We start from the raw sequence: 26,097 nt of genomic DNA, 5'->3' as shown, positions 1-26,097 counted from the left end.
CTTTAAATCACCCTGTAATTCTTCAGCTAAGACACCTGAGTTAGAAAACAGAGACTGCAGTCATTTTTACACGCGTGGGCAGCAGCAAACGCACCCTGCGAACTGCGCACTGCTGCCTGCGTACTTTTATTTTTATACATGTCTGTGTGTGTGTGTGTGTAAAAATAACAACGTCACTCAGAATCAACAGGTTCTTCCCCTTTTCTAAATCTACAGGGAGTGCAGAATTATTAGGCAAATGAGTATTTTGTCCACTTCATGCATGTTGTCTTACTCCAAGCTGTATAGGCTCGAAAGCCTACTACCAATTAAGCATATTAGGTGATGTGCATCTCTGTAATGAGAAGGGGTGTGGTCTAATGACATCAACACCCTATATCAGGTGTGCATAATTATTAGGCAACGTCCTTTCCTTTGGCAAAATGGGTCAAAAGAAGGACTTGACAGGCTCAGAAAAGTCAAAAATAGTGAGATATCTTGCAGAGGGATGCAGCAATCTCAAAATTGCAAAGCTTCTGAAGTGTGATCATCGAACAATCAGGCGTTTCATTCAAAATAGTCAACAGGGTCGCAAGAAGCGTGTGGAAAAACCAAGGCGCAAAATAACTGCCCATGAACTGAGAAAAGTCAAGCGTGCAGTTGCCAAGATGCCACTTGCCACCAGTTTGGCCATATTTCAGAGCTGCAACATCACTGGAGTGCCCAAAAGCACAAGGTGTGCAATACTCAGAGACATGGCCAAGGTAAGAAAGGCTGAAAGACGACCACCACTGAACAAGACACACAAGCTGAAACGTCAAGACTGGGCCAAGAAATATCTCAAGACTGATTTTTCTAAGGTTTTATGGACTGATGAAATGAGAGTGAGTCTTGATGGGCCAGATGGATGGGCCCGTGGCTGGATTGGTAAAGGGCAGAGAGCTCCAGTCCGACTCAGACGCCAGCAAGGTGGAGGTGGAGTACTGGTTTGGGCTGGTATCATCAAAGATGAGCTTGTGGGGCCTTTTCAGGTTGAGGATGGAGTCAAGCTCAACTCCCAGTCCTACTGCCAGTTTCTGGAAGACACCTTCTTCAAGCAGTGGTACAGGAAGAAGTCTGCATCCTTCAAGAAAAACATGATTTTCATGCAGGACAATGCTCCATCACACGCGTCCAAGTACTCCACAGCGTGGCTGGCAAGAAAGGGTATAAAAGAAGAAAAACTAATGACATGGCCACCTTGTTCACCTGATCTGGACCCCATTGAGAACCTGTGGTCCATCATCAAATGTGAGATTTACAAGGAGGGAAAACAGTACACCTCTCTGAACAGTGTCTGGGAGGCTGTGGTTGCTGCTGCACGCAATGTTGATGGTGAACAGATCAAAACACTGACAGAATCCATGGATGGCAGGCTTTTGAGTGTCCTTGCAAAGAAAGGTGGCTATATTGGTCGCTGATTTGTTTTTGTTTTGTCTTTGAATGTCAGAAATGTATATTTGTGAATGTGGAGATGTTATATTGGTGTCACTGGTACAAATAAATAATTGAAATGGGTATATATTTGTTTTTTGTTAAGTTGCCTAATAATTATGCACAGTAATAGTCACCTGCACACACAGATATCCCCCTAAAATAGCTAAAACTAAAAACTACTTCCAAAAACATTCAGCTTTGATATTAATGAGTTTTTTGGGTTCATTGAAAACATGGTTGTTGTTCAATAATAAAATTATTCCTCAAAAATACAACTTGCCTAATAATTCTGCACTCCCTGTACATGTTCTCGGAAAGAGCTGCGGTTTTTCTTCTCTACATCTAACTGTTCTCTGAAAACGGGAAGTGGTTTAGTAGCTGAATAAGTTCATCACAAAAGTTATTAGGTGAAAAGTCACATAGACATGTAGATTGCTCAGTAAACAGAAAAAGCACATTTCATGAAGCTGATCAAATTATATAAAAACAAAAATCTCTTGACATTCCCTCGTGTTGAACAGAAGAATGAAATGTACTAGTCATCAGTAACTACTTGTCTTTTGCATTTTCAGTTATTACATCATTAGTTGCACTTCATCTTCATCTTACAAATTGGAAAAGAAGTCTTCATGATCTTCATCGTTTTCGGTACATCTGCTTATCATCTATGGGATTACAGCCTTTAAACAAGGTATAACACAAGCAAAATAAAATAAAATAAAATAAAGTAAAATAAAGTAAGATAAAACAAAGTAAAATAAAACTCCATGATCTGGTGAACATCTCTAAACCATCATTGAGTTCAGACTTCAAATTCAACCCAATTATACTATCCTCGCTGTCGAACTCGTCTGGGCTTCAAGCTCTACTTTCTTGCAGTGGCTCTGATGAATCCAAGATGGTCTCTCTGCAATTTTACAGGCTGTGGGTGTGGTCAATAACACTTGATAGGGACCCTCCCAGCGAGGCAAGCTCCAATTTCTCCTCTGGAGCACCCGTATTAGGACCCAATCGCCTGGTTTCAACCTGCAAGAGACTGGAGAAGCGTCGCACGGCAGTTCATTGTTCAAAACAATATCCTTATTTTCTAGTAGTTTTGCCATCCATTCTGCCAGAGTTGTTTCCCTGACAGATTTGTCTAGTGGTTCGCTTATCTCTGGTAGTGGAAAAGGCCTACCATGGACAATCTCGAATGGTGTAAGTTTTTGAGAGCCTTGTGTTAATCTCATCCACACTTTTACTAGGCCTATGCATTCAGGCCATGGTCTTCCTGTTTCTTCCATACATTTTCTGAGTCTCTGTTTTATGGTGCCGTTAGTTCTCTCTACTAACCCTGCACTCTGTGGGTGATAAGCACAATGGTTTCTTATGCTGAATCCTAGTGCTTCAGAGACCTTACTGATCACATCATTGACAAAATGTGTCCCATTGTCTGATCTTATCAGAGAAGGGATACCATATGTTGGTATGAAATGATTACATAGACATTTTGCAACTGAGATTGCATCTGCTTTTTTCACTGGATAAATCTCTGGCCATTTTGAGACTACGTCTATAATCACTAGAGCGTATTTTGAGCCTTGACTTTCACTTAATTCAATAAAGTCCATATGAATGGTGTGAAATGGATGAGGTGGTGTGGGGAAATGTCCTCGTTTTGGCCTTAGATTTCCCTGTGAGTTGTGTTTCTGGCAAATCATGCATGTTCTCACAAATTCTTTTACTGAAGTTTCAAAATTTAGAGTGTAAAACTGTGTATTAATGATCTGTAACATTCCTCCTTTTGACACATGAGTAATTCCATGTGTCACTAATGCTGCTGTTTTGTGTAGGGATTTGGGAAGTATCGGTTTACCCTCACAAATCATCAGATCATCTTTTAGTTGTGCTCCACACTTTAACCATTTCTTCTGTTCTGTGGTTGGTGCCGCTTTTTGTTCATCCTTAAGTACGTCAAGTGGTATTTGCACGGTGGATGCAGACATTAATATGTCTACAGTTGTTTGTGCGGCCAACTTAGCTGCTTGATCTGCAAAGTTATTGCCTCTAGTTATTTCTGATTTATCTTTCTGATGTGCAGCACATTTGCATAATGCTAACTGTTTTGGCAATGTTATTACTTCTAACAGTGTCTTCAAAAGACTTCCATGCTGTACTGGGCTTCCAGTAGACGTAATCATTCCTCTGTTCTGCCAGATCTTTGCAAAGTGGTGCACTGCTGAAAAAACATACTGGCTGTCAGTGTATATATTTATATCTTGGCCTGCGTGCAATTCACATGCACGTATGACTGCTTTCAATTCTGCACTCTGAGCGGAGTGTGAGGATGTTAGCGGTTTTGCCTCTATCACCTTGTCTGTAGTGGTCACTGAATAGCCCACACAGTTTTGTCCTCAGCTATTCTTGGACGCTGAGCCGTCTACAAAAACATTACTGAAGCCGGGTTGAGGTGTGCTGTAAATGTCAGCACGTGGCTTTGTCTCCTCATCTAATTTTTGCATACAGCAGTGTGGATGACCTTCTTCGGGTGCGGCCAAAAGTGTGCTCGGGTTCAATTGACCACACTTTTCGATCCTAATGTGTGATTGTGACAATAAGATTCCAACATATGATAGTTGTCTTGCATGTGTGAGGTAGGACAAATTGGCTTGGAGTAAAATCGAAGTTACTGCGTGTGGTACTCTGATGATTAAAGTGTGCCCTAAGACAATGTCAGCTGACTTTTTCACTGCCTCTGCTGCGGCTGCACAAGCTTGCACACATGTGGGCAGGCCTGTAGCCACAGAGTCCAATTTACACGAGTAAAATGCAAGCGGGCGTTGTTTTTCTCCAAATGCCTGTGTTAACACTGCTTTCATATAACCTGCTCCTCCATCTACATGTAAGTAGAAAGGCTCGTCATAGTCAGGCAGCGCTAAAACAGTATTCGTCTGTAATGCTAGTTTCAAGTTACTGAATGCCTCTTCTGCTGCTGGAGTCCATTGTATTTTGTCTTTCAGTCCTAAATTCCTGCCATAGATCATATCTTGCAGGGGTTGGACTGTTGACGCGTACTCCGGTATCCAGGTTCTGCAGAAATTGCAGAGACCTAGAAAACTCATCATTTGTTGTTTTGTGAGAGGTTTTGGAGCGTTCTGTACTGCTAATTTTCTACTGTCTAACAGTTTCTTTCCCTCTCCTGTGAGTGTGTGTCCTAAGTACGTAACTTTAGGACTCCACAATTGGAGTTTGTGTTGTGACACCTTGTGTCCTTGGTCGGCTAGATGATGTAATACTGCCGCAGTGTTGGCTTTGCAGTCATCCTGTGTGATGCCTGTAATCAGAATATCATCCACGTACAAGAGGTATTGCCCTGGTGCAGGCAATGTGCATAGTGACATAGATTTCTTTAATGCCTCTGCGTACAAGGTTGGGCTGTTTTGGAAGCCTTGAGGGAGCCTCGTGTACGTGTATTTTTGGCCATTAAATGTAAAACCAAAAAGGTGCTGTGACTCTGGATGCAATGGCACAGAAAATAATGCATTTGACAGGTCTATGACTGAAAACCACTGTTCTTTAGGCGTCACTTGATTCAAAATTGTGTGTGGGTTTGCCACTACTGGTGGGATTTGCTCTGTTACTTCATTTATTGCTCTTAAATCATGCACTAAACGGTATTTTCCCGTGCTTGCTTTTTTCACCGGGAAAATAGGCGTGTTGCAAGTTACTTTGTCCGTTTTAACTAGAATGCCTGCTCTCTCCATGTCAGCAATTACCGGTTCAATCCCTGCCTTCGCTGCTGTTGTCAGGGGATACTGTGGTTTAACTGGTCTGTATGTAGTGGTTGTTTTTACCACAACAGGGTCAGCACCTTTGATTAGTCCGACATCCGTTGGACACATTGACCAAAGCTTTTCGGGCAACCATTTTAATTCTGGGAACAGCTCTAGTGAGAGTAGGTGTCATTCATTAATGGTGTCCGACATGTGAGTATCTGCACAGTCAGATAGATGAGTTGCTGGCTGTGTCGTAAGTACCCATCCTAAGGTGTACCTCATGCATCCTGTTCTACGGCCCTAAAGCCATCCTTCATGTGTTAATTCAGTTTTTTCATATCTGTCTCTCTCAACTTGAGTCAGAACATGACCTAACTCCCTCCAGTCTGTGTTTTCATTTCATGCTACAGACACATGTGGTTTTGGCATCCTGTTCATTTCCTGTACTTTTTCAGTTTGTATCACTGAGCACACAGCGTTGCCACTTTTAGTCACATAGAGGTGCTGCAATGTAAGCCTCTGTGGGCCTAATCTGTGAATTTGTGTGTCATATGAAGGATCTGGGCCTGGGCTTTGTTTGAATCTTAATGTGTTATGATACTCATCAAAAGCAAGTGGTTGGGAGTCTGGTGGCAAATACCTCTCTGCCAACCTCTGTAGAGGCTCTAATGGTGGAAGGTCTAGAGTACAATAGTAGTGGGGAAATAACTAGAGGCAATAACTTTGCAGACCAAGCAGCTAAGTTGGCCGCACAAAAAACTGTAGACATATTAATGTGTTTTTTGAAAATTTCAGATTTTTAGGTTTTTTATTTAGCACGGTTTTGCATGCACCTGTGTCACATAACATAGTCATGGGTTGGCCATTTACATGAATTTTTAGTATGGGTCTCTCTTCTAACTGTGCAACTAGTTCATACACGTTGATATGGGGTCTCTGGACCCTCCTCATAAGTTAATCCTGAATGCTGTCTAAAAACTGGACGCAGGTGGTCCAGGAAATCAGAAGCTGTTTCCACTTCTTTTTGTTTCACCTCTCCTATTTTTCCATAGTCAGCCCTTGGGGCCAACCGTTCCCTAATTCTCTCATATATATTTGCTAGGGCATTGATTAGTTCTGTGCTTCCTGGTGCATATGCTACTCCCCCCGCGTTTGAGCCGGTATAATCTCCTCTAACTGTTCCTATTTTTAATCCTAATAAATCTTGCAATACTTGAAGCATCTCATGACCATTTAAATACCATTGCCTTCTGATCATTTCTACAGCGTCCCTCCATGGTATAAAACCTTCATTCAGTGGAGGAACGTCTTTCAGGACATTTTGTCTGTCCACTTGTGACCACGGACGGAAAACATGTATGCTTGGGCACGCATCTTGCTCTTCCTGTCCTTCTGGCCCTATTAATAGGCCAAATCTGGGGTTTGCCACTGCTACCATTGGGTAAATACCAGTGGCTGGCGGGTCGAGTGTGTCTCCCCAGATGTCGGTCCCAGTGGGATCACGACCTATTTCTTCTTGTGGGCTACTTTTGAGTGAGAGTTTCTTTAGCATTGTCTGTGCTTTTGCATAAGGACGATGATCTGTGTGTGACCTAGTTCTTCCTGATATAGGTGAGTGTATAATAGGTGGTGCTGCAGCTCTGGCTGCAGGAGTGGGCGGTGGCGGTGCATATGGCGGTGGATTACTACACGTATCATGAACACCGCACGGTGTCTCATCTTCTGGTTTAACTAAACTGGCGGTTAAGTTCTGTTTTTCTGACTGTTTATCTTTTTTCTCTTGTTTTTTCTTTTTATTTTCATCTCGCCTAACTGCTTCTTCTTTCCAGGCCTGGAAATATTCTAATTCTTGCGTACGTTTCCCTTTCTTTTTTAAGTTTTTTGTTGATCCTATTTCTTTCAAAAGAGCTTCTTTCAGTTGTGTTAATGCTGAGGGGCTGCATTTTCCTTCCCAAGTGGGACATTTTGGTTTCTTAGGATTTCTCCATCTACAAGCACTGATTTGTCCGGCGCCTGGACATTTCTTTTCTAGCCACTGCTCGTCAGCAGTGAGTTTTGTGGGCTGATTCCCCATTATCACAGAACTGCAAAGCCTTCTCTGGTACTAGACTCGGGGGTGGTGACTGACACGCCCTTCTACTCCGCGCTATTCACGGAGCGGTGTCAGTTTTACGAGACGGAACTCAACCTTCTCCCGTTGTCACCAGTACTTGAGCTTTTTTGCAGGAACACAAAGAAAACAATAAAAACAATGGAAGTAATTCAGCAGCTTACTGTGCTGTAAAATCAATTTACTTCCAAAACACATATACATACACACAGATAGACATTTGCGCGCGAATTTGTCACGAAGTACTTTCGGCAGACCCTTGCGGCGGGTTAAACCTACACGTGTTTATTTCAAATCCTTGCGGCGGATTAGACCTACACACGTGTTTTCTCACCCTCAGTTGTCTCTTGCTGGTTATTCAAGTTGTCTGTGCTGGATCCCAAGGTACGTGGACCAAACTTCATCGGCCTGGACCCGAATTTACGTCCCAGGACTTTCACCTCTACCTAGAGAGGGCTGTCGACAGACTTCGATGCTGGCTTCCCACGACGTCAGGATACAGCAGTTAGACCATTGGAGTCACAGAAACATGTCTGTTGTTTCCATCGCTAAGCTCGAAGGACCAATTTAAATGACAGGGGATTTCTTTAAATCACCCTGTAATTCTTCAGCTAAGACACCTGAGTTAGAAAACACAGAGACTGCAGTCGTTTTTACACGCGTGGGCAGCAGCAAACGCACCCTGCGAACTGCGCACTGCTGCCTGCGTACTTTTATTTTTATACATGTCTGTGTGTGTGTGTGTGTGTGTGTGTGTGTAAAAATAACAACGTCACTCAGAATCAACAGGTTCTTCCCCTTTTCTAAATCTACATGTTCTCGGAAAGAGCTGCGGTTTTTCTTCTCTACATCTAACTGTTCTCTGAAAACAGGAAGTGGTTTAGGAGCTGAATAAGTTCATCACAAAAGTTATTAGGTGAAAAGTCACATAGACATGTAGATTGCTCAGTAAACAGAAAAAGCACATTTCATGAAGCTGATCAAATTATATAAAAACAAAAATCTCTTGACAAGGAGGTACAGACATGGAAAGAATTGTTGTTTTTGCAGACACAGACACAGTCCATCTCTTCCTGAGTTGCCTTTTCAGACCCACTAAACATAGTCCTGTCCACCTTAGAGCCTGGCTCTGACAGAATTTCAATCCTAGAGGGAATCAGTTCAATGAACATTGTTTTAAATTTACAGAATCAGCAACACAATCTGTGTTATTCAAAACTCTATTAACTTGACTCATGACAGTCTCAGGCAGAACGGATTCAGTTTCTCCAGACACATTCTCTTCCTGAATGCTCATGATCATACTATCTGCCAGTTTATAGGTTAGCTGAGAGTCACGGAATGAATGATCATTTAAACCTTTTGCCCTAAATGTGAGTTCATGCTCACCACTTCCAACATTTACTGCAGGGATGGACAGTGAAGCCTCATCGCTGGCCCCCTGGGAAACAGTCTTTAACAATGTACACTGGGTAAATATAGGATCTTTAGTGCACAGGAAAAGTGTCTATGCCTCTGAAGCATTAATAGTCTGTTCACACTTGAGTCCATGAATTACTGATTATGAATTGCAATTAATTCCTCTGAATTACACTCACTCATGATAATATCACGGAGGCCTGGAAGCAAGAACCCACTGTCACTCACCTCCATTTGCTGAGCGGTGGAGCGGCAATGCGGGTGCCACTTCTTCCTGGAAGCATTTGTGAATGATGCAAACGCCCCCAAAGCCAAGGGTGACGTGGTGGCGACCTTCTCGTTCTCAGCCAGAGAAGAGGCAGACGGCGGGAGGTCCAACTGTGGTGGTGATGTAGGAATGTCAAGGGGAGGAGCAAAACTCAGTAATCCCACTCTTGTTCCTGTAGTCAGCGGCGGGGAACTGTGCGTTGGCAGGCTGCTGTTGCAACGGCTGGAGTTGCAGTGTGGTGCTAAGAAAGCCACTAATCAACGTCAGTAGCGACTCCCATGACCAGGGGAAAACAGACATGCATACCCGTATTTGTTGAACTACCTCCTCCCGTTCCTTGTCTCTGGAGCACTGCAGACAGAACTAGTTTTTCAGCGTCACTCTGAGACAGGATATTTCTAACTTTAGAGATGTTGGGCAAATGGAAAAAAGCAGTCCTACGTATTTGTTTAATATGTGCGTTGAAGGACATATCCTGGTCAAAAATGACTAAGGTTCCTCACAGCGTTACTGGAGGCCAAGGTAATGCCATCCAGAGTAAGAATCTGGATGGCATTATCCCGCCTGAATCATATTTCAGGGCCGAGTACAATAACCTCTTTTTTATCTGAATTAAGAAGCAGAAAGTTAGCGGCCATCCAGGTCTTTATGCAGTTTAACTAATTGGTGTGTGTTATCTGGCTTCATGGCTAGATAGAGCTGGGTGTCATCTGCATAGCAGTGAAAATGTATGCTATGCCTTCTAATGATGCTGCCTAAGTGAAGCATGTATAATGTAATCACAATTGGTCCTAGCACTGAACCCTGTGGAGCTCCATAAATAACCTCAGCGTGTGAAGAAGACTCTCCATTTACATGAAGGAGGTAACACAGACGATCAGACAAAGACAAAATGAAAACACACAGACCAAATACACACAGAAGGTGATCATGGGAAGTGGAAGCACATTAGGAAACAGCTGACTGGAGAATGAATGAACATAATGACACCAAGGGGTAAGTAAAACAAAGACATGGAACATGGAAACAAGACTTTCAAACTAAATAGTCAACTTGACGAGACGCAAACATGACACAAACTTGATAACATGAACCAACGAGGGGGACTAAGACACAGGGGATGATGACACAAACAGATCTAATAAACAGCAAACTATGACAGCAACCTAGGCATGACAGAAATTAACTAGTTGGAGATTATGTATCGGAATTTCAGGAGCGGGACCACGCCTCCAAACACGCTCCTTCCGGTTCTCATCTATATATGTTCCTCCAGTTCTGTAAACTGTTCCTTCTAGTTTACGTTCCCCACCCTCCCTGCCTCCCTCCTCTTTTCAGTTCTTTAACTTCTTCACTTCTATTTAGTACATGGGGATCTGCCAGTCCCCTTCAAGGCCTTCCCCAAACCGCAGCTCAATTCATGTCCAAGCATTCACCTTTACCTACTAAAATGCTGTGAAACCTAAAATGAGGACGTGGGCCAAGCTAGTGAAATAAGCTAAAAAGAAACTAGAACATCAATGAGTCCCTGCTGGATCTGCTCTTCTTTAGATTTTACCACATCGATGGTAAAATTTGTCTCACCCGCTCTTTGAGCACCTGATGCTGTGCTTTCTGGAGGATTTTATTTGCTCAGAGGCCCTTAGCTGAAGAGCTCATTTGTAGACTTTTAGGAGTAATCGGATTTTGTCTGTATCTGCATCTCACGTGGTTTGTGTAATCAGCTCATCTTACGTGCTGTTTGCTCATACACATGTACTAGCTTTAGGCAGTCCATGCCAAAGTGGGTTAAAATATCTTGATGCATGCACAGTCATCCAGGTAAGGAAATCCCAAAAAGTTGATTCTGTTCATCTGGATGTAGCGTTTTCAGTGTAAGAAACTGAAAATGCTTCATCCAAGTGACTTCTTAGAGACCACTGGTCTTTGATCAGTGGTCTTTGATCAGTGGTGGTTGATGAATGGTCACGACAATTTGGATATTAATGATCAAGGAACTACCACCCAGCCCATTGTTCATTCAGTGGGCTAATTTCAGTTGTTGTGCAAAGGTACTGTTTATAAGTTTGGTGAAACCTGCAGTCAGCTGAGATGAAGAAGTCACTTGGATGAGTGACGAAGTGGACTATTGAGCATGCATCAAGACATTCACACTTTTTAATTTACATTTGTGTTAACTACATATGGTAATTTCATATGTGTTCAATCATAGTTCTGATGCTTTCAGTGAGAATCTACAATGTAAATAGTCATGAAAATAAGGAAAAACCATTAAATGAGAAAGTGTGTCCAAACTTTGAATGGTAGTTTAGGTCAGCTGACCATAGCCTGTCCACAAGGAAATCCTACTGCAGCTCACAATATAAATTAACTTATTTCTAATGTAGTCTTGTCCTGCCCTGACAGAACATAGGTTTCCTTCACCTTCCAAAAATCACTTTAATGCTGGATTCCTGAAAGAGACGATAATACATAAAGTGAAATCCGTTATCTAGTCTAATGATGCCATATACAGTACAATAAATGAGTCAAAATGTGTGACCTCAAATTGAACGTGTAACTACATCAAGAAAAGTATGATAATAATCTATATTTATATTTTTGGTATTGTCTTCATTTTTGAACATTCCATGTTCTGTTGGACTCTTAAAGTCACAGAAAGAGAAATGCCAACAAAGAATAAAAAAGGAGTCAAATGAAGAAACAAATTGTACCGAACTCTACGCTTAAGTCACTTGCCTGGTGTTAATTCATCAGATTTATATTAGTATTATCGTATTATAATAAACAGTTGGCTTCATTCCTGCCTTCAACTTGTTTTTGCCTCCTCTGAACTTTCCTTTTCCCCATTTAAAAATCTTTGTATCACAGCTGCTGACTGTTTGCCTGTTTGTTTGCCTTCCAAGACCCAGTTTGAAAAACTTCCTTCAGTGTCAAAATCTTGTTTATATTCTCACAAGTGTAGTGATCAAAATAAGTGTGCAGTGTCTGCCTTTGCATGTGTTTAGGTACGTGTGACATGGTGGACAATGTCTTCATGGCAAATCTGGTCCCTCCAGCAGACCTGGATGTGAGCAGCAGCTTATCAGCTCTGACCAGAGTTGCCCTCACTCCCAGCTACCTCCATTGCCCGAGAGGAAAATAAATTGCACCCGTGCTGTTAATAAGAATGAAAAATAAATTGTGACAAAGTCTTACACAACCAATACAAATACAGAATAAAAACGTGACTGGTGGGGTGCTTGAGATTTTAGGCAATAAAAACTCACTGTCGTGGTGAGACATCACCGAGTATCAAGAAATGGTGGAGGTGGGGTGGGGGCAGATGTTCAAACTACTTCTCATGATGAACGGCCAAAGTGTTTCTTCCCCCACCCCACAAGGCCATTGCATTACATTGCCAGCATCATGGATGCATACTGAATTCCTGACAACACTGTAACCATATCTGTGGAAGATAATTATATATCAAATGTTCTCTTGCTCCCTTCAGCTCCTGGAGGGGAAAATCCCTCTGTTGCACTCTGAGACTACATGGAGAAATCCTTTTTTGTCGAGCCCCGAAACACAACCACACAGCCATTTACACTTTTACCATGATATGTAAAGCAGTTATCAGTGCTACACTAAATTAACTTTTGGTTTTGCTAAGCATTTGCTATGAAATACACTAAGAAGGAAGTTATTTTTTTTGTGCTAAAAAAACAAAAATACAGTCTAATAAAAAGATGCTATGTGTGGTTTAACATTTCTGAGACTTCCCTTGCAACATGATGCTTTTCTGTTACGAGTTTCTCAGATTTTGGTAAGATGGGTAGACACTAAGGAGGAAAGAAGAACCAAAGTATAACATTGGCTGGATTTATGCGTATTGAAATTTTGTGTGAAAGGAAATGTGCATGAATCCAGTCACACAACGTGACACATGAAAAAGGACTTCATATCATTTGAGGAGAAGTCAGAGTTCTGTCCCTCTCCACATTCATAATTCTGACAAAACTGTTTCAAAGTAATTTGTTTAAAATATCTACAACACTTGATTTTTTTTTTATTCTCAACATGTGTTCTTATGATAGCCAAGGCACTGACAGCCATTTATCCTTACCACTTAATTCCCTGATACTCAAACTATTTGTTTCTGGTGTCTAAATACCACACATAACAAACAAGCTTTTGATTTTTTGGACTTCTAAAAATAAAACGTTTAAAACAGTGTGCCCTGGATAAAACTTTAGTGGATAAAAGTGTGTCTACTTTGCCCCTCTATGGATGTATGGATAGATACAACACTACCACTATCAGGTCAGGGTAGACACTGGATGGGTTAGTATTGTCTCACATATAGTCTATTGCAGTTAACCCTAACAGCACCAGTGCTTAATTGTGAGATTCATAACAGAGTCCTAATACTTTTGTTATATTTATTCTCTTTTAGTGAATTTATGAAACACTTCAAGATCTTGTTTTTATTCACTGATACACAGAGCACAAGAGAATATACATCACTGAGGCAAGAATGTAACTTTTTTCAAATAAGTCTGAAATAGGACATTATGTGGGAAGTATAAAAGGGTTCACTAATGACAATCCCTGATAATCAAATGACATTGACATTTTTTAGGTTAGAGGAAGACATGTTGGATCTATTTTTCCCACCACATCATTTGAGGTTGCAAGATGCCACCGTTTTCAGCAAATTGCTAGCTTTTAAAGTAATGCTGGTCTTTCCCTTGTTTCTAATCACATATTTTATTTATTTGGACTAATTTTTCTGTTTCCACCCCCCATTCACTTTCGACTCATGTAAGTGTTTATTTTCTGTGAAGTTCTGCTGGGAGCATTTCACGCCACATTTCGTGACCTATTTCTTTTGCATTCCTCATCCATACTGTTTTCTTATCATCTCTTCCAAAAAGATTGTGTGTCTTTACCTTTATCCAGTTCTAAACCCTTCTGGGGACCTCCCTGAAGACCCTGCTAAACCTTTGCGGTGTCTGTGCCTACACTGTGGAGTGTGGAGACTGTGGAGACAGAGCTTTTGTTCTCCAATGTAAGATCCTCAGTTTCAGCCTGTAAGGACTGATAATTCTCTGCCTTGGGAGGACTAACTTTGGTCCTGCATGATGCACTTTGGTTGTGGTGCAGTGTGCTTTGGTTGAGGATGGGGCCATACAGTAGAGGTATGGTTTGACATGGTTCCTGGCAAATAACACTATGATCCAATAACTACTTGTATTCTCCGGTACATAGCTACAGTAAGATGCTTCAGGGATTTTCAGAGACTTTAGGTGAATTCTTACAAATACAACCAAATTACAAACAATATGTGTCATGGTCCTGGGTCGGTGACCCAGCACTTTGTGTTTCTATTATTAGTTTCTAGTTTATTCTGTTTTGTATTTGTTCTTTGTGTCTCCATCATCCCTACCTGTGTCTTCCCTCTGTGCTCTGTTCGGGTCCCCGAGTTTTGTGTTGTAAAACATTCTGTGTGTTTCCTGTTTTACTTTGTAGATTTGTGTCTCGTTATGTTCATTAGTTCCAGCTGTGTCCCCTCCTGTTTACCATTTCCTAATTACCTGGTGTGTGTATTTATACTGTGTGTCTGCCTGTGGTGTCGTCTGTGTTTCTCTGTGAACCTTCCATGTATTCAACGTCATTCCGTCTGTGTCGCTCTGCTCCACGCTCCATGTCCTCCTTTTTGTATTAGTTTTCCCAGTTCAGGTTTTTGTTTGGTCCTGCCCACACCTTGGGTTTTGTGCACTGTAAATAAACCCACTTGCATCTCCGCCACTGTCTGCTTTTGGATTCTCCTTTCTCACCTCCACACGACTACCAGCCGAGACGTGACAATATGTTTCTTTATTGTGTTTCTTTTTCCAGTTTTTTCATTAGATTTGACAGATTTAGACCAAAAATACATTTTGATTACAGTTACTTTGGATGACGAGCCCACTAAACGTTTTCCTTGTTTAAATTAAACTGACTGCTCAGTGACATCTTGATATGGTTTTCTGAAGTTGAGGGCTAGAACTGACATTTTCAGTCTATTTTGAAAGTGTAAGAAAGATTGCAAATCATAATTGTTGTATTCATTGACTTAGGCTCATATGGAGAACTTTGTTTTTCATGTGTAATATATAAGCATTATGCATTTAATATATTCAGCAAGTTATTTATCACCAGACATGCCTGTAATTAACAAGCAACAAGTTTTTGTTGGGAGTCTATGTGTTGGCTAATTGAAGTGTATTGTAATGATGCCCTTCGAGTTCATTTATTGAATCACTGCACAATAGTAGCTGGTTCATGGTTCAATTTAACACCGTTCCCCTTTCTTACAAATAACACTTCATTCACTATTGTGATTGCTCTTTTACGAAATGGATGAACACTTTTCATATCAGTGTCAGTCATTCACTCTTGAGAAAGCCTTTTTCACAGCAAGCACAAATGACAGGGACTTCATGTTTTCCTGGTGCCAGATGTGATACATTTATATCACACACACCTTCAGACCAGTAGACAGCGCTGGGAGTGTCAAAGTGCACTCAGGCTATGTTCATTTTCATTTCTTCGTCATTATGTCTTTCTTGTGTCTGTGATTACTTCCAGACAGGGCGCTGGGCCTGTTCATTTCAGAATGCATCATAAACAATTTACACGTCATTAGTTTTGTTTTGATCATATTTGTTTGATGAAATGTCTTCCTGCGTGGTGAGTACTGGGGTTATTTACCCCATTTAGAGGCCCATGGAGTGCCATGCAGGGTGTGTTATCTTACATTGTGTGATTAATTGTCATGACTCTGTGCAGAACTTCTAATGAAACTAAGAGATGGGTGAATGTGTATTTGAGATCAGTATGAGAGACTCTCTTGTGCTGAAAGGTTTTTCTTTTTAATTTTTAAATCTATGTCAGTAAGAGGATAGGCACTGCGTCATCAGACTAATACAGTTGATTTAAAAGTGTTTAATCTGCCTTCGAAGTAAATACCCGCACACGATGTTCGGGAAGGGTAAAAATGCAACTCTGTGTGTGTATCTGTACTTTTAAATAGTGTCAGTTGGTGACTATACACAACCTGCCTGTAAGAGTGTGAGAGAGATTGTGTGTTTGTGGCAGAGGGGTGTTTACAAACTGTCATCAATCAGAACTGCCTGCTTTTAATTTATGGATTCAAACTGAGCTTATTTCAGGTTTGTTTCTAACATACTACCTTTGTTTTGCAGTACAGTGGTCCCTCGATATAACGTGGTGCCAGAATGGACCAAGCCCCAGGCCCAGAGGCCGAGGGCACCCCACCCCCCTGAAGGGGCCCGACCGAGCCACAGGCGCCAGGCCCCGACAAGCAGCCACTGGGAGTGAGCCGGTGTATACCTGAGCGCCCAGCTCCAGACACCAAGAACCACCAACGCACTGATGTCTGAGGGTGTCAGCCACAGGCAGGGGGAGTGGTGGGGGGAGATAGGCCTCCATACCTTGGAGGGCCTGTGATGTCCCCAGAGAGGTGGCGTCTAATACCCGATCTGACATACAGACACAGACAAACAGGCACACACAGATACAAACATCCATTCCCACCCTCATGCACACATATGCAAATACTCAGCACTCACCCAACGTGGAGACAGACATAAATTGACACTGCACACACAATCACACTCCCCAAGCGTACTCTATACCTCCGGTGTAGGTACCCTTGCCCCTAGAGGGGGAAACTGCACTCAGACCCAGGAGGTGTTACCCTTTTCCCTGGGGTGGAGACAAGCAGACCGCCCCCAACTCCGCAGCAGCAGGGAGGCCCCACATTCCAGACCCGAATAGGGCTTTGGAGCGTGATCTCACGGGGGTGGGCGTGGAAAGGATTTTGGCCTGATCCGCCATTTTCGGGGTCAAAACAAAGTGCAAGCGAAAAGGGAGCGAAGTCACACACAACAGCCACGGTTCGTATTTGCTGTGTGGTCGTCTGCAATGTTCGATCGCACGACCGGCAGGAGAATAAGCTTGAAAATGGTTTATCTTTTCATTCTTTCCCAACCTGGAAGCAACATGAGGCAGCTCGTGTATCGATGTTACCAAACGAAGGCGTCTAGCCTGGATAGCAGTTGTGAGACGAGCTGATATCCAGTTCTCTTCCATCTCCAAATATCTGTCGGTGTGCTCCAGACATTTTCATTCCGGTAAGTTCTAAATATGTTCATATCACTCTTTATAGCCTATTAGTTTTATTTTCGATGCGCTCTGAGGTCATAGCAAATTAGAACAAACATTCTACTGAGTGATTTTGCAGAACTACCTTCTATTTATAGAGTTGCTAATTATTTGGCATTATAGGGCTTTGGAGTTGACGTCATGCCACAATGCATTGTGGGAGCGCGGCGCCATTTTCGGGGTCTACGAATCAAAACAAACACACTGTGTTGGAACGACTACAAGAAAGATGCTTAAAAGCAGCTCAAAAGAGAATGGACTGTATAGAGACCGATTGTGTTCAGAGGCGAAGCAGCGGTACTTGCAGAAAATAGCGTGCATTGGAAATGTGGACCCGTATGAAATACGGCCGCGGAGTAGAAACCCTGAAGACCAACCACTATTGTAGCCTGACATATTTTCGTACCTTGTCTGTGGAGTCAGCGCGTACAAGTCGTCATTCACACAAAGGTAAGTCAGCTCGTGTACTGCGAGTGAAATGTGTTTGATTTTCCCCCGAACATTCAAATTAGTGCAGCATAAATTCATTCATGAGGGGAAATTACAGTGAGAACATGTGGAGGCTGTTAGAGGGATAACATAGTGAGTTCAGTGCATTGATGAGACATTGTCCTGAAGGATTTAGTTATTCTGTATGGTTAAAGAAATTGCAATGATTTATTAATGTTTATTATAAATAATCCTAATTACACATCTTGCTTCCATGTTTGTATCCTGTGTCACTAAAAATACATTTTATTTTAGTTTTATACATTGATTAATGACCTGCAGACTCTCCTTATCATATTAAGTGATTCATAATTGTCACTTTATGCTTTCTCCATCTTGACAGTGATTACATCCTTGCATTACATACTTTAGGTTCATTTTCTGCAGGCAGGTTTCTGACAAAGAACAGGCAGATTTAGAATATAACATGCAGCGTTCTATAGATGGACACATAAAGAAATGAAAAATTACATGTATGTGCTAACTTTCTAAACACTTTGTTACATTTATGATAAAGTAGATTAAACACATTTATGTCGGCCTTGGCTCATAGTTCTTGTCTTTAAATGAACTTTGTATGTTAGAGTTCTGTCTTTTGGTTTATGTCTCTGTCTTCTCTAGTCGCTCTGTCTCCCCTGTCAGTTATATCCCCTTGTCTAGTTCGCGTCTCTGTGTATCCTTAGTTGCTATATCCCCGTGTCCAGTCAGTGTCTGTGTTTGCCCTGGTCCCACGTCTCTGTTCCCTCTGTAGTGCCTGCATGTGAGTCTTTGTCTTTTGTTCAGTCTGTGTTTTGTGTTTCCTGTTTTACTTTGAAGGTCTCTGTCTCATCTCAGTGTGTTCAGTTTACGCTTCCTTGTCTCGTCAGTTCTGATTTGCCCCAGCTGTGTTTCCCTCCTGTTACCCATTCCCTGATTACTCCCTCTGTGTATTTAAGCCCTGTGTTTCTTTGTGTCTGTGTCGCGATCTACCGTTTACCTAGCTGTGTGTTCTGTCAGTCCTCCGGTTTAAGTTTATTTTGATTTTTTCCAGTTATGTTATATTTGAGTTTAACATTAAAGCTGTTTTGAGTTCACGTTTGTCTCCGGAGTCTGCACCTTGGGTCCTATTCCTGTCTGCACACAGCCGTCACATAACAGAAGATCGCGACCAGAACATGGACCCTGCAGACTCTTTTTCCTCGGAGTTCAACGGCGAGATGATGCGGATGGTGAGTCTGCTCGACCGCATTGCCCAGTCACAGGATTTACGGACTATGGCAGTCGGGCTAAGTGCGGTAGATGCCATCATTCGCCATAACCCTCAGCTTTCTCAGTTTGCTAAGGACACTAAGTTGGACGGCACCATTACTGCCTGGAGAGAGCAAGTCAAGGCTGGTGAGCTTGCTCTCTCACTCACTCCATCTTCCCCACCGCTGCCCCAGGACAATACACACTCTCCTCCTGTCTCAACATTGCCACGGACTTCCTCTCCCTCCCCACACCAGCCGGGTTCTCGTTCGCCTGCGTTTTTCCTGGCAGCTATGTGGTCGGATGATGAAGAGGTCTCCGTTTCTCCGCCAGTTTCAGTTCCCTCATTCAGAAGGAAACGACGCCACCGTCGCTCCTCTCCTCAATTTTCTGTCCTGCCACCTGTGGTTCCCGCTGGGGGTTCTGGAGAACCGCTTCAGCCGTCTCTTCCTGCTGGGGGGTTCTGGAGAACCGCTTCAGCCGTCTCTTCCTGCTTGGGGGTCCGAGGAACCGCTTCAGCTGTCTGTTCCCGCTGGAGGGTCCGAGGAACCGCTTCAGCCGTCTGTTCCCGCTGGAGGGTCCGAGGAACCGCTTCAGCCGTCTGTTCCCGCTGGAGGGTCCGAGGAACCGCTTCAGCCGTCTGTTCCCGCTGGAAGGTCCGAGGAGCCCGTCCAGCCTCCTGCCTCGTCAGCTGGGGGGCCCGAGGAGCCCGTTCAGCCTCCTGTCTCCGCTGGAGGGTCCGAGGGGCCCGTTCAGCCTCCTGTCTCCGCTGGAGGGTCCGAGGGGCCCGTGCAGCCTCCTGTCTCCGCTGGAGGGTCCGAGGGGCCCGTGCAGCCTCCTGTCTCCGCTGGAGGGTCCGAGGAGCCCGTCCAGCCTCCTGCCTCGTCAGCGGGAGGGCCCGAGGAGCCCGTTCAGCCTCCTGTCTCCGCTGGAGGGTCCGAGGGGCCGCTTCAGCCTCCTGTCTCCGCTGGAGGGTCCGAGGGGCCCGTTCAGCCTCCTGTCTCCGCTGGAGGGTCCGAGGGGCCCGTTCAGCCTCCTGTCTCCGCTGGAGGGTCTGAGGGGCCCGTTCAGCCTCTTGCCTCATCAGCTGGGGGTCCGGGAGGACCCAGCCAGCACATCCTAGTGTCTGCTGATGGTTCTGGCGAGACCATTCAGCCACCACCGGCTCCACCGCCTGCAACCTCAACATCCACGCCGCCTGCAGCATCTGCTTCCGCCTTGCGTGGTCTAGCCTCCGAGTGTTCAGCTGCGCCTGGTCCAGCCTCCGGGTCTTCAGCTGCGCCTGGTCCTGCCTCGCTCCGTCTAGCTTTGTTTGCGCCTGAGGTCCCCATGCTGTCTGGTCCTGCACGTCCCGTCAGGCCTGCTCGTCCCGTCAGGCCTGCTCGTCCTGCACGTCCTGTCCGGCCTGCACGTCCTGCTCGTCCTGCACGTCCTGCACGTCCTTTCCGGCCTGCTCGTCCTGCACGTCCTGTCCGGCCTGCTCGTCCTGCACGTCCTGTTCGGCCGCTTTCCAGGCAGATGACTGGACGTCATTGCCGTCATGGACGGCCCCCTGAACTACGTCGGTGCCTCCCGCCCGGCCTGCCTCCTGATCTGCTCCGTCGCCGCCGGTGCCTCCCGCCTGCCCGGCCCCCTGAACTGTTTTCTGGGCTCTTGGGCCATCAGCCTCCGGGCCGCCCCCCTGAACTGCCCGGGTTTGGACTATCGTGCCGTCAGCCTCTGGGCCGGCCCCCTGACCTTTGTGTGAACTGTTTTTCCTGGCCGCCTGCGCCTGTCGTTAGCCTGTGTTTTGTTATGTTGCTTTCCGGGCTCCGGTGTTTGCATTATTTTTTTTTTTTGTTTTTGGCTCCTTGTTTGGTTTGTTTCGAGCCCTCCATCCTGTTTACCCCACCGCCCACCCTGGTTGGGTTGTTTTTTTTTTTTTTTGGTGTTTCGGTTTGGGCTGTCTGGGAGCCAGCCCTTTAGGGGGGGTACTGTTAGGATGCCTGGGTCGTTAACCCAGGGTTTTTGAGTTTATTATTATTTATAAATTCTAGTCTTTGGTTTCTTTGTTAGAGTTCTGTCTTTTGGTTTATGTCTCTGTCTTCTCTAGTTGCTCTGTCTCCCCTGTCAGTTATATCCCCTTGTCTAGTTCGCGTCTCTGTGTATCCTTAGTTGCTATATCCCCGTGTCCAGTCAGTGTCTGTGTTTGCCCTGGTCCCACGTCTCTGTTCCCTCTGTAGTGCCTGCATGTGAGTCTTTGTCTTTTGTTCAGTCTGTGTTTTGTGTTTCCTGTTTTACTTTGAAGGTCTCTGTCTCATCTCAGTGTGTTCAGTTTACGCTTCCTTGTCTCGTCAGTTCTGATTTGCCCCAGCTGTGTTTCCCTCCTGTTACCCATTCCCTGATTGCTCCCTCTGTGTATTTAAGCCCTGTGTTTCTTTGTGTCTGTGTCGCGATCTACCGTTTACCTAGCTGTGTGTTCTGTCAGTCCTCCGGTTTAAGTTTATTTTGATTTTTTCCAGTTATGTTATATTTGAGTTTAACATTAAAGCTGTTTTGAGTTCACGTTTGTCTCCGGAGTCTGCACCTTGGGTCCTATTCCTGTCTGCACACAGCCGTCACATAACAGAAGATCGCGACCAGAACATGGACCCTGCAGACTCTTTTTCCTCGGAGTTCAACGGCGAGATGATGCGGATGGTGAGTCTGCTCGACCGCATTGCCCAGTCACAGGATTTACGGACTATGGCAGTCGGGCTAAGTGCGGTAGATGCCATCATTCGCCATAACCCTCAGCTTTCTCAGTTTGCTAAGGACACTAAGTTGGACGGCACCATTACTGCCTGGAGAGAGCAAGTCAAGGCTGGTGAGCTTGCTCTCTCACTCACTACATCTTCCCCACCGCTGCCCCAGGACAATACACACTCTCCTCCTGTCTCAACATTGCCACGGACTTCCTCTCCCTCCCCACACCAGCCGGGTTCTCGTTCGCCTGCGTTTTTCCTGGCAGCTATGTGGTCGGATGATGAAGAGGTCTCCGTTTCTCCGCCAGTTTCAGTTCCCTCATTCAGAAGGAAACGACGCCACCGTCGCTCCTCTCCTCAATTTTCTGTCCTGCCACCTGTGGTTCCCGCTGGGGGTTCTGGAGAACCGCTTCAGCCGTCTCTTCCTGCTGGGGGGTCCGAGGAACCGCTTCAGCCGTCTGTTCCCGCTGGAGGGTCCGAGGAACCGCTTCAGCCGTCTGTTCCCGCTGGAGGGTCCGAGGAGCCCGTCTAGCCTCCTGCCTCGTCAGCTGGGGGGCCCGAGGAGCCCGTTCAGCCTCCTGTCTCCGCTGGAGGGTCCGAGGGGCCCGTTCAGCCTCCTGTCTCCGCTGGAGGGTCCGAGGGGCCCGTTCAGCCTCTTGCCTCATCAGCTGGGGGTCCGGGAGGACCGAGCCAGCACATCCTAGTGTCTGCTGATGGTTCTGGTGAGACCATTCAGCCACCACCGGCTCCACCGCCTGCAACCTCAACATCCACGCCGCCTGCAGCATCTGCTTCCGCCTCGCCTGGTCTAGCCTCCGAGTGTTCAGCTGCGCCTGGTCCAGCCTCCGGGTCTTCAGCTGCGCCTGGTCCAGCCTCCGGGTCTTCAGCTGCGCCTGGTCCTGCCTCGCTCCGTCTAGCTTTGTTTGCGCCTGAGGTCCCCATGCTGTCTGGTCCTGCACGTCCTGTCCGGCCTTCTCGTCCTGCTCGTCCTGCACGTCCTGTCCGGCCTGCTCGTCCTGCACGTCCTGTTCGGCCGCTTTCCAGGCAGATGACTGGACGTCATTGCCGTCATGGACGGCCCCCTGAACTACGTCGGTGCCTCCCGCCCGGCCGGCCTCCTGATCTGCTCCGTCGCCGCCGGTGCCTCCCGCCTGCCCGGCCCCCTGAACTGTTTTCTGGGCTCTTGGGCCATCAGCCTCCGGGCCGCCCCCCTGAACTGCCCGGGTTTGGACTATCGTGCCGTCAGCCTCTGGACCGGCCCCCTGACCTTTGTGTGAACTGTTTTTCCTGGCCGCCTGCGCCTGTCGTTAGCCTGTGTTTTGTTATGTTGCTTTCCGGGCTCCGGTGTTTGCATTATTTTTTTTTTTTTTTTTTTTTGGCTCCTTGTTTGGTTTGTTTCGAGCCCTCCATCCTGTTTACCCCACCGCCCACCCTGGTTGGGTTGTTTTTTTTTTTTTTTTTGGTGTTTCGGTTTGGGCTGTCTGGGAGCCAGCCCTTTAGGGGGGGTACTGTTAGGATGCCTGGGTCGTTGACCCAGGGTTTTTGAGTTTATTATTATTTATAAATTCTAGTCTTTGGTTTCTTTGTTAGAGTTCTGTCTTTTGGTTTATGTCTCTGTCTTCTCTAGTCGCTCTGTCTCCCCTGTCAGTTATATCCCCTTGTCTAGTTCGCGTCTCTGTGTATCCTTAGTTGCTATATCCCCGTGTCCAGTCAGTGTCTGTGTTTGCCCTGGTCCCACGTCTCTGTTCCCTCTGTAGTGCCTGCATGTGAGTCTTTGTCTTTTGTTCAGTCTGTGTTTTGTGTTTCCTGTTTTACTTTGAAGGTCTCTGTCTCATCTCAGTGTGTTCAGTTTACGCTTCCTTGTCTCGTCAGTTCTGATTTGCCCCAGCTGTGTTTCCCTCCTGTTACCCATTCCCTGATTGCTCCCTCTGTGTATTTAAGCCCTGTGTTTCTTTGTGTCTGTGTCGTGATCTACCATTTACCTAGCTGTGTGTTCTGTCAGTCCTCCGGTTTAAGTTTATTTTGATTTTTTTCCAGTTATGTTATATTTGAGTTTAACATTAAAGCTGTTTTGAGTTCACGTTTGTCTCCGGAGTCTGCACCTTGGGTCCTATTCCTGTCTGCACACAGCCGTCACATAACATTGTGTGTGTTTCAGGTCCTGCACTCTCAAAGACTGAATGAACCAGCATTGCAGCCACGGGTCACTGTGAGCATCACAGGGAAGGTTGAAGCCGCCCACTGCACCTGTATGGCCGGAGTCGCAGAGACCTGCAGCCATGTCACTGCTCTTCTGTTTAATGTAGAAGCAACAGTGCGGATCCGTGGCACAAGGACTTTTACAGATGAACCTGCATACTGGGTTTTGCTGGGTAATGTGACCAAGATACAGTCAGAGGTTGGCCATAAGATAGACCTCTCCTCTTCAGCTGCCCAAAAAAAGGCTCTTGATCAAAACATAAACAGACCATCCGTATTGAAAGGTAAAAGGAGCCGTCCTCAAAAAAGAAAAATCCCACCTGCTACTGTGGAGGAGTTGTCACCGCTATTGGATACTTTGCTGGAACACAGTAAAGCTGTGGGTTGTGGGAATGACCCATAATGTTTTATCTAGGGGTCTAGATTTATGCCTGTAGTGCACTGCCATGTAAATAATTTGCATTTACTGAATATGTACTGACTGAGTCCCACTGTTCAAAAGTTGAATAAAGAAACAAACTAATTTTTGCCTCTTTCTTTCTTTATATTATTAAAACCACTTTATAGAACATCACATCAGTTACAGTGTAGAATCCATGTCATTTATAGTTTACAAATGACAAAATGTTTACACAAAATCATGACAGTGTTTACATGATATCACCCACTACTAACATTACTTATGTATGTATCTTTTGAAAAAAATATCGCTATTTATACAGCAAAAGACTTAAGAATATTTAACAGGAGCAAGTTTCATTTTCCCCTGGTTTTACTACCACACTGTTCACCAAATGCAGCAAACCTTCACCATCTTATCCAGAAGGGTCACCTCTTCACCCTCACATGGAAGAAGTAATCTGATTGGCATGGTGGTATGTTTGAAGCAGGTCCCTTGTGTAGCGCTGGAACCCAGTCACGATGTGTTTCATCCATTTGTGTGTTGCTGACTACCTTTACTGGCACTACAGCTTTTAACATCTTTGGAAAAACATTGCACTCTATTCTGAAACTGCAAAGATTTGTAAAACTACCGTATGAGGGATTAGGGAATACACTGGACAAAGTGAGAGATGCATTTTCAAATGCACAGATTCTGATAATTGATGAGATAACTCTGGTTTCAAAAGAGCTTTTTGCCTACATCCACTGGAGATTTCAGCAAAGGAAACAGGAAACCTTTTGGTGGGATGCCTATCATAGCCAGCTGCCACCACTTGGAAAAGCCAAACCACTCTCTGTGTATAAGGAGGAAGTGCTTGATCTCTAAAAAGACTATTTCCACATAGTCAATCTGACAGAAATCATGCGCCAGAAAGATGATCATTCTTTCGCTGAACTACTGAGCAGAGTAAGAGTAAAGCAAAAGACAGATGCTGTTGGAGCTGATGTAGAAGATGGTCTTGTTAATGGGATATTTGGGACAATCACAAACACTGGGACAAGTGCACAGGATAGACCAAAAATTGTGAAACTCATTGGACTGAAACTGGACAATCAAAAATTATGCAAAAAGATACAAGGATCCTCAGACAATCAGATTATATTGAGAGACACGAGGAATGCATGAGCAAAAATTTGGTTTTTCACTTGTTTTTTAACCTGGAATGGCCTATGTCACCCTCAGCTGCGCAACCTCACTAAAAGGACAAAAAATGAAGAAAATTGATGTTGATCCTGCAATCAGAGATGCACTCAAAAGTATTAGACACTGATTATTTGAGAACACAAGACCACTGTTGAAGTTGTAAAACAATCCAGACATTGACATGTCTATTCACCAAAAAGGACAAGGGCCCCCATCTAACAATGAGTGCATGAAATGTCACCATGAACTCAGACTTGCTGATGTTTTATGCATAACAGAAACCCACTTCCACTGTTTCTCCCCAGTTCCAGCTGGAAGAATGCAACATGGTCACATGCAGCAGACTTGTCTTCTACACAAACTATACAGATACGGCAAAGACAAATACTGGTGGAGTTGCAGTGTACTATAAGATCACTCTTACAGCTGAGGCCCAAAAGTATTTGCAAAATATGACTGACTGACACAAGGTTTTTACTACAAATGCAAAGCCTTATGAACTCATGATGACTCACCAACCAATCGTTGTTTGTGGAAACAATGAGGACCTTATGAGCAGAGGGGGGAAAAAGCATATACGAACTGTTTCAGAAAAGAGGATTTATACTTATTACTGCTGCAACTACTGAAAAGCAGACACTGATTGATCACCT

At 44.7% G+C, this 26,097-nt stretch overlaps 1 protein-coding gene across 1 annotated transcript; it reads left to right on the top strand.

The window, feature by feature from the left end:
- The first annotated feature begins 21,041 nt into the window (after positions 1–21,041).
- Positions 21,042–22,235, top strand: LOC146362404 (uncharacterized). The gene has a single exon (XM_084919956.1). The coding sequence runs from the start codon at positions 21,560–21,562 to the stop codon at positions 22,187–22,189; it is 630 nt and encodes a 209-aa protein (XP_084776082.1). The 5' UTR covers positions 21,042–21,559; the 3' UTR covers positions 22,190–22,235.
- Positions 22,236–26,097: the final 3,862 nt, after the last annotated feature.

This window comes from Perissodus microlepis, chromosome 22 (genome assembly GCF_051167445.1).
Source record: "Perissodus microlepis isolate ML-2025 ecotype Zambia chromosome 22, ASM5116744v1, whole genome shotgun sequence".
NCBI classification, from domain to species: domain Eukaryota; kingdom Metazoa; phylum Chordata; class Actinopteri; order Cichliformes; family Cichlidae; genus Perissodus; species Perissodus microlepis.
This window is presented reverse-complemented; position numbering and strand designations above follow the sequence as displayed.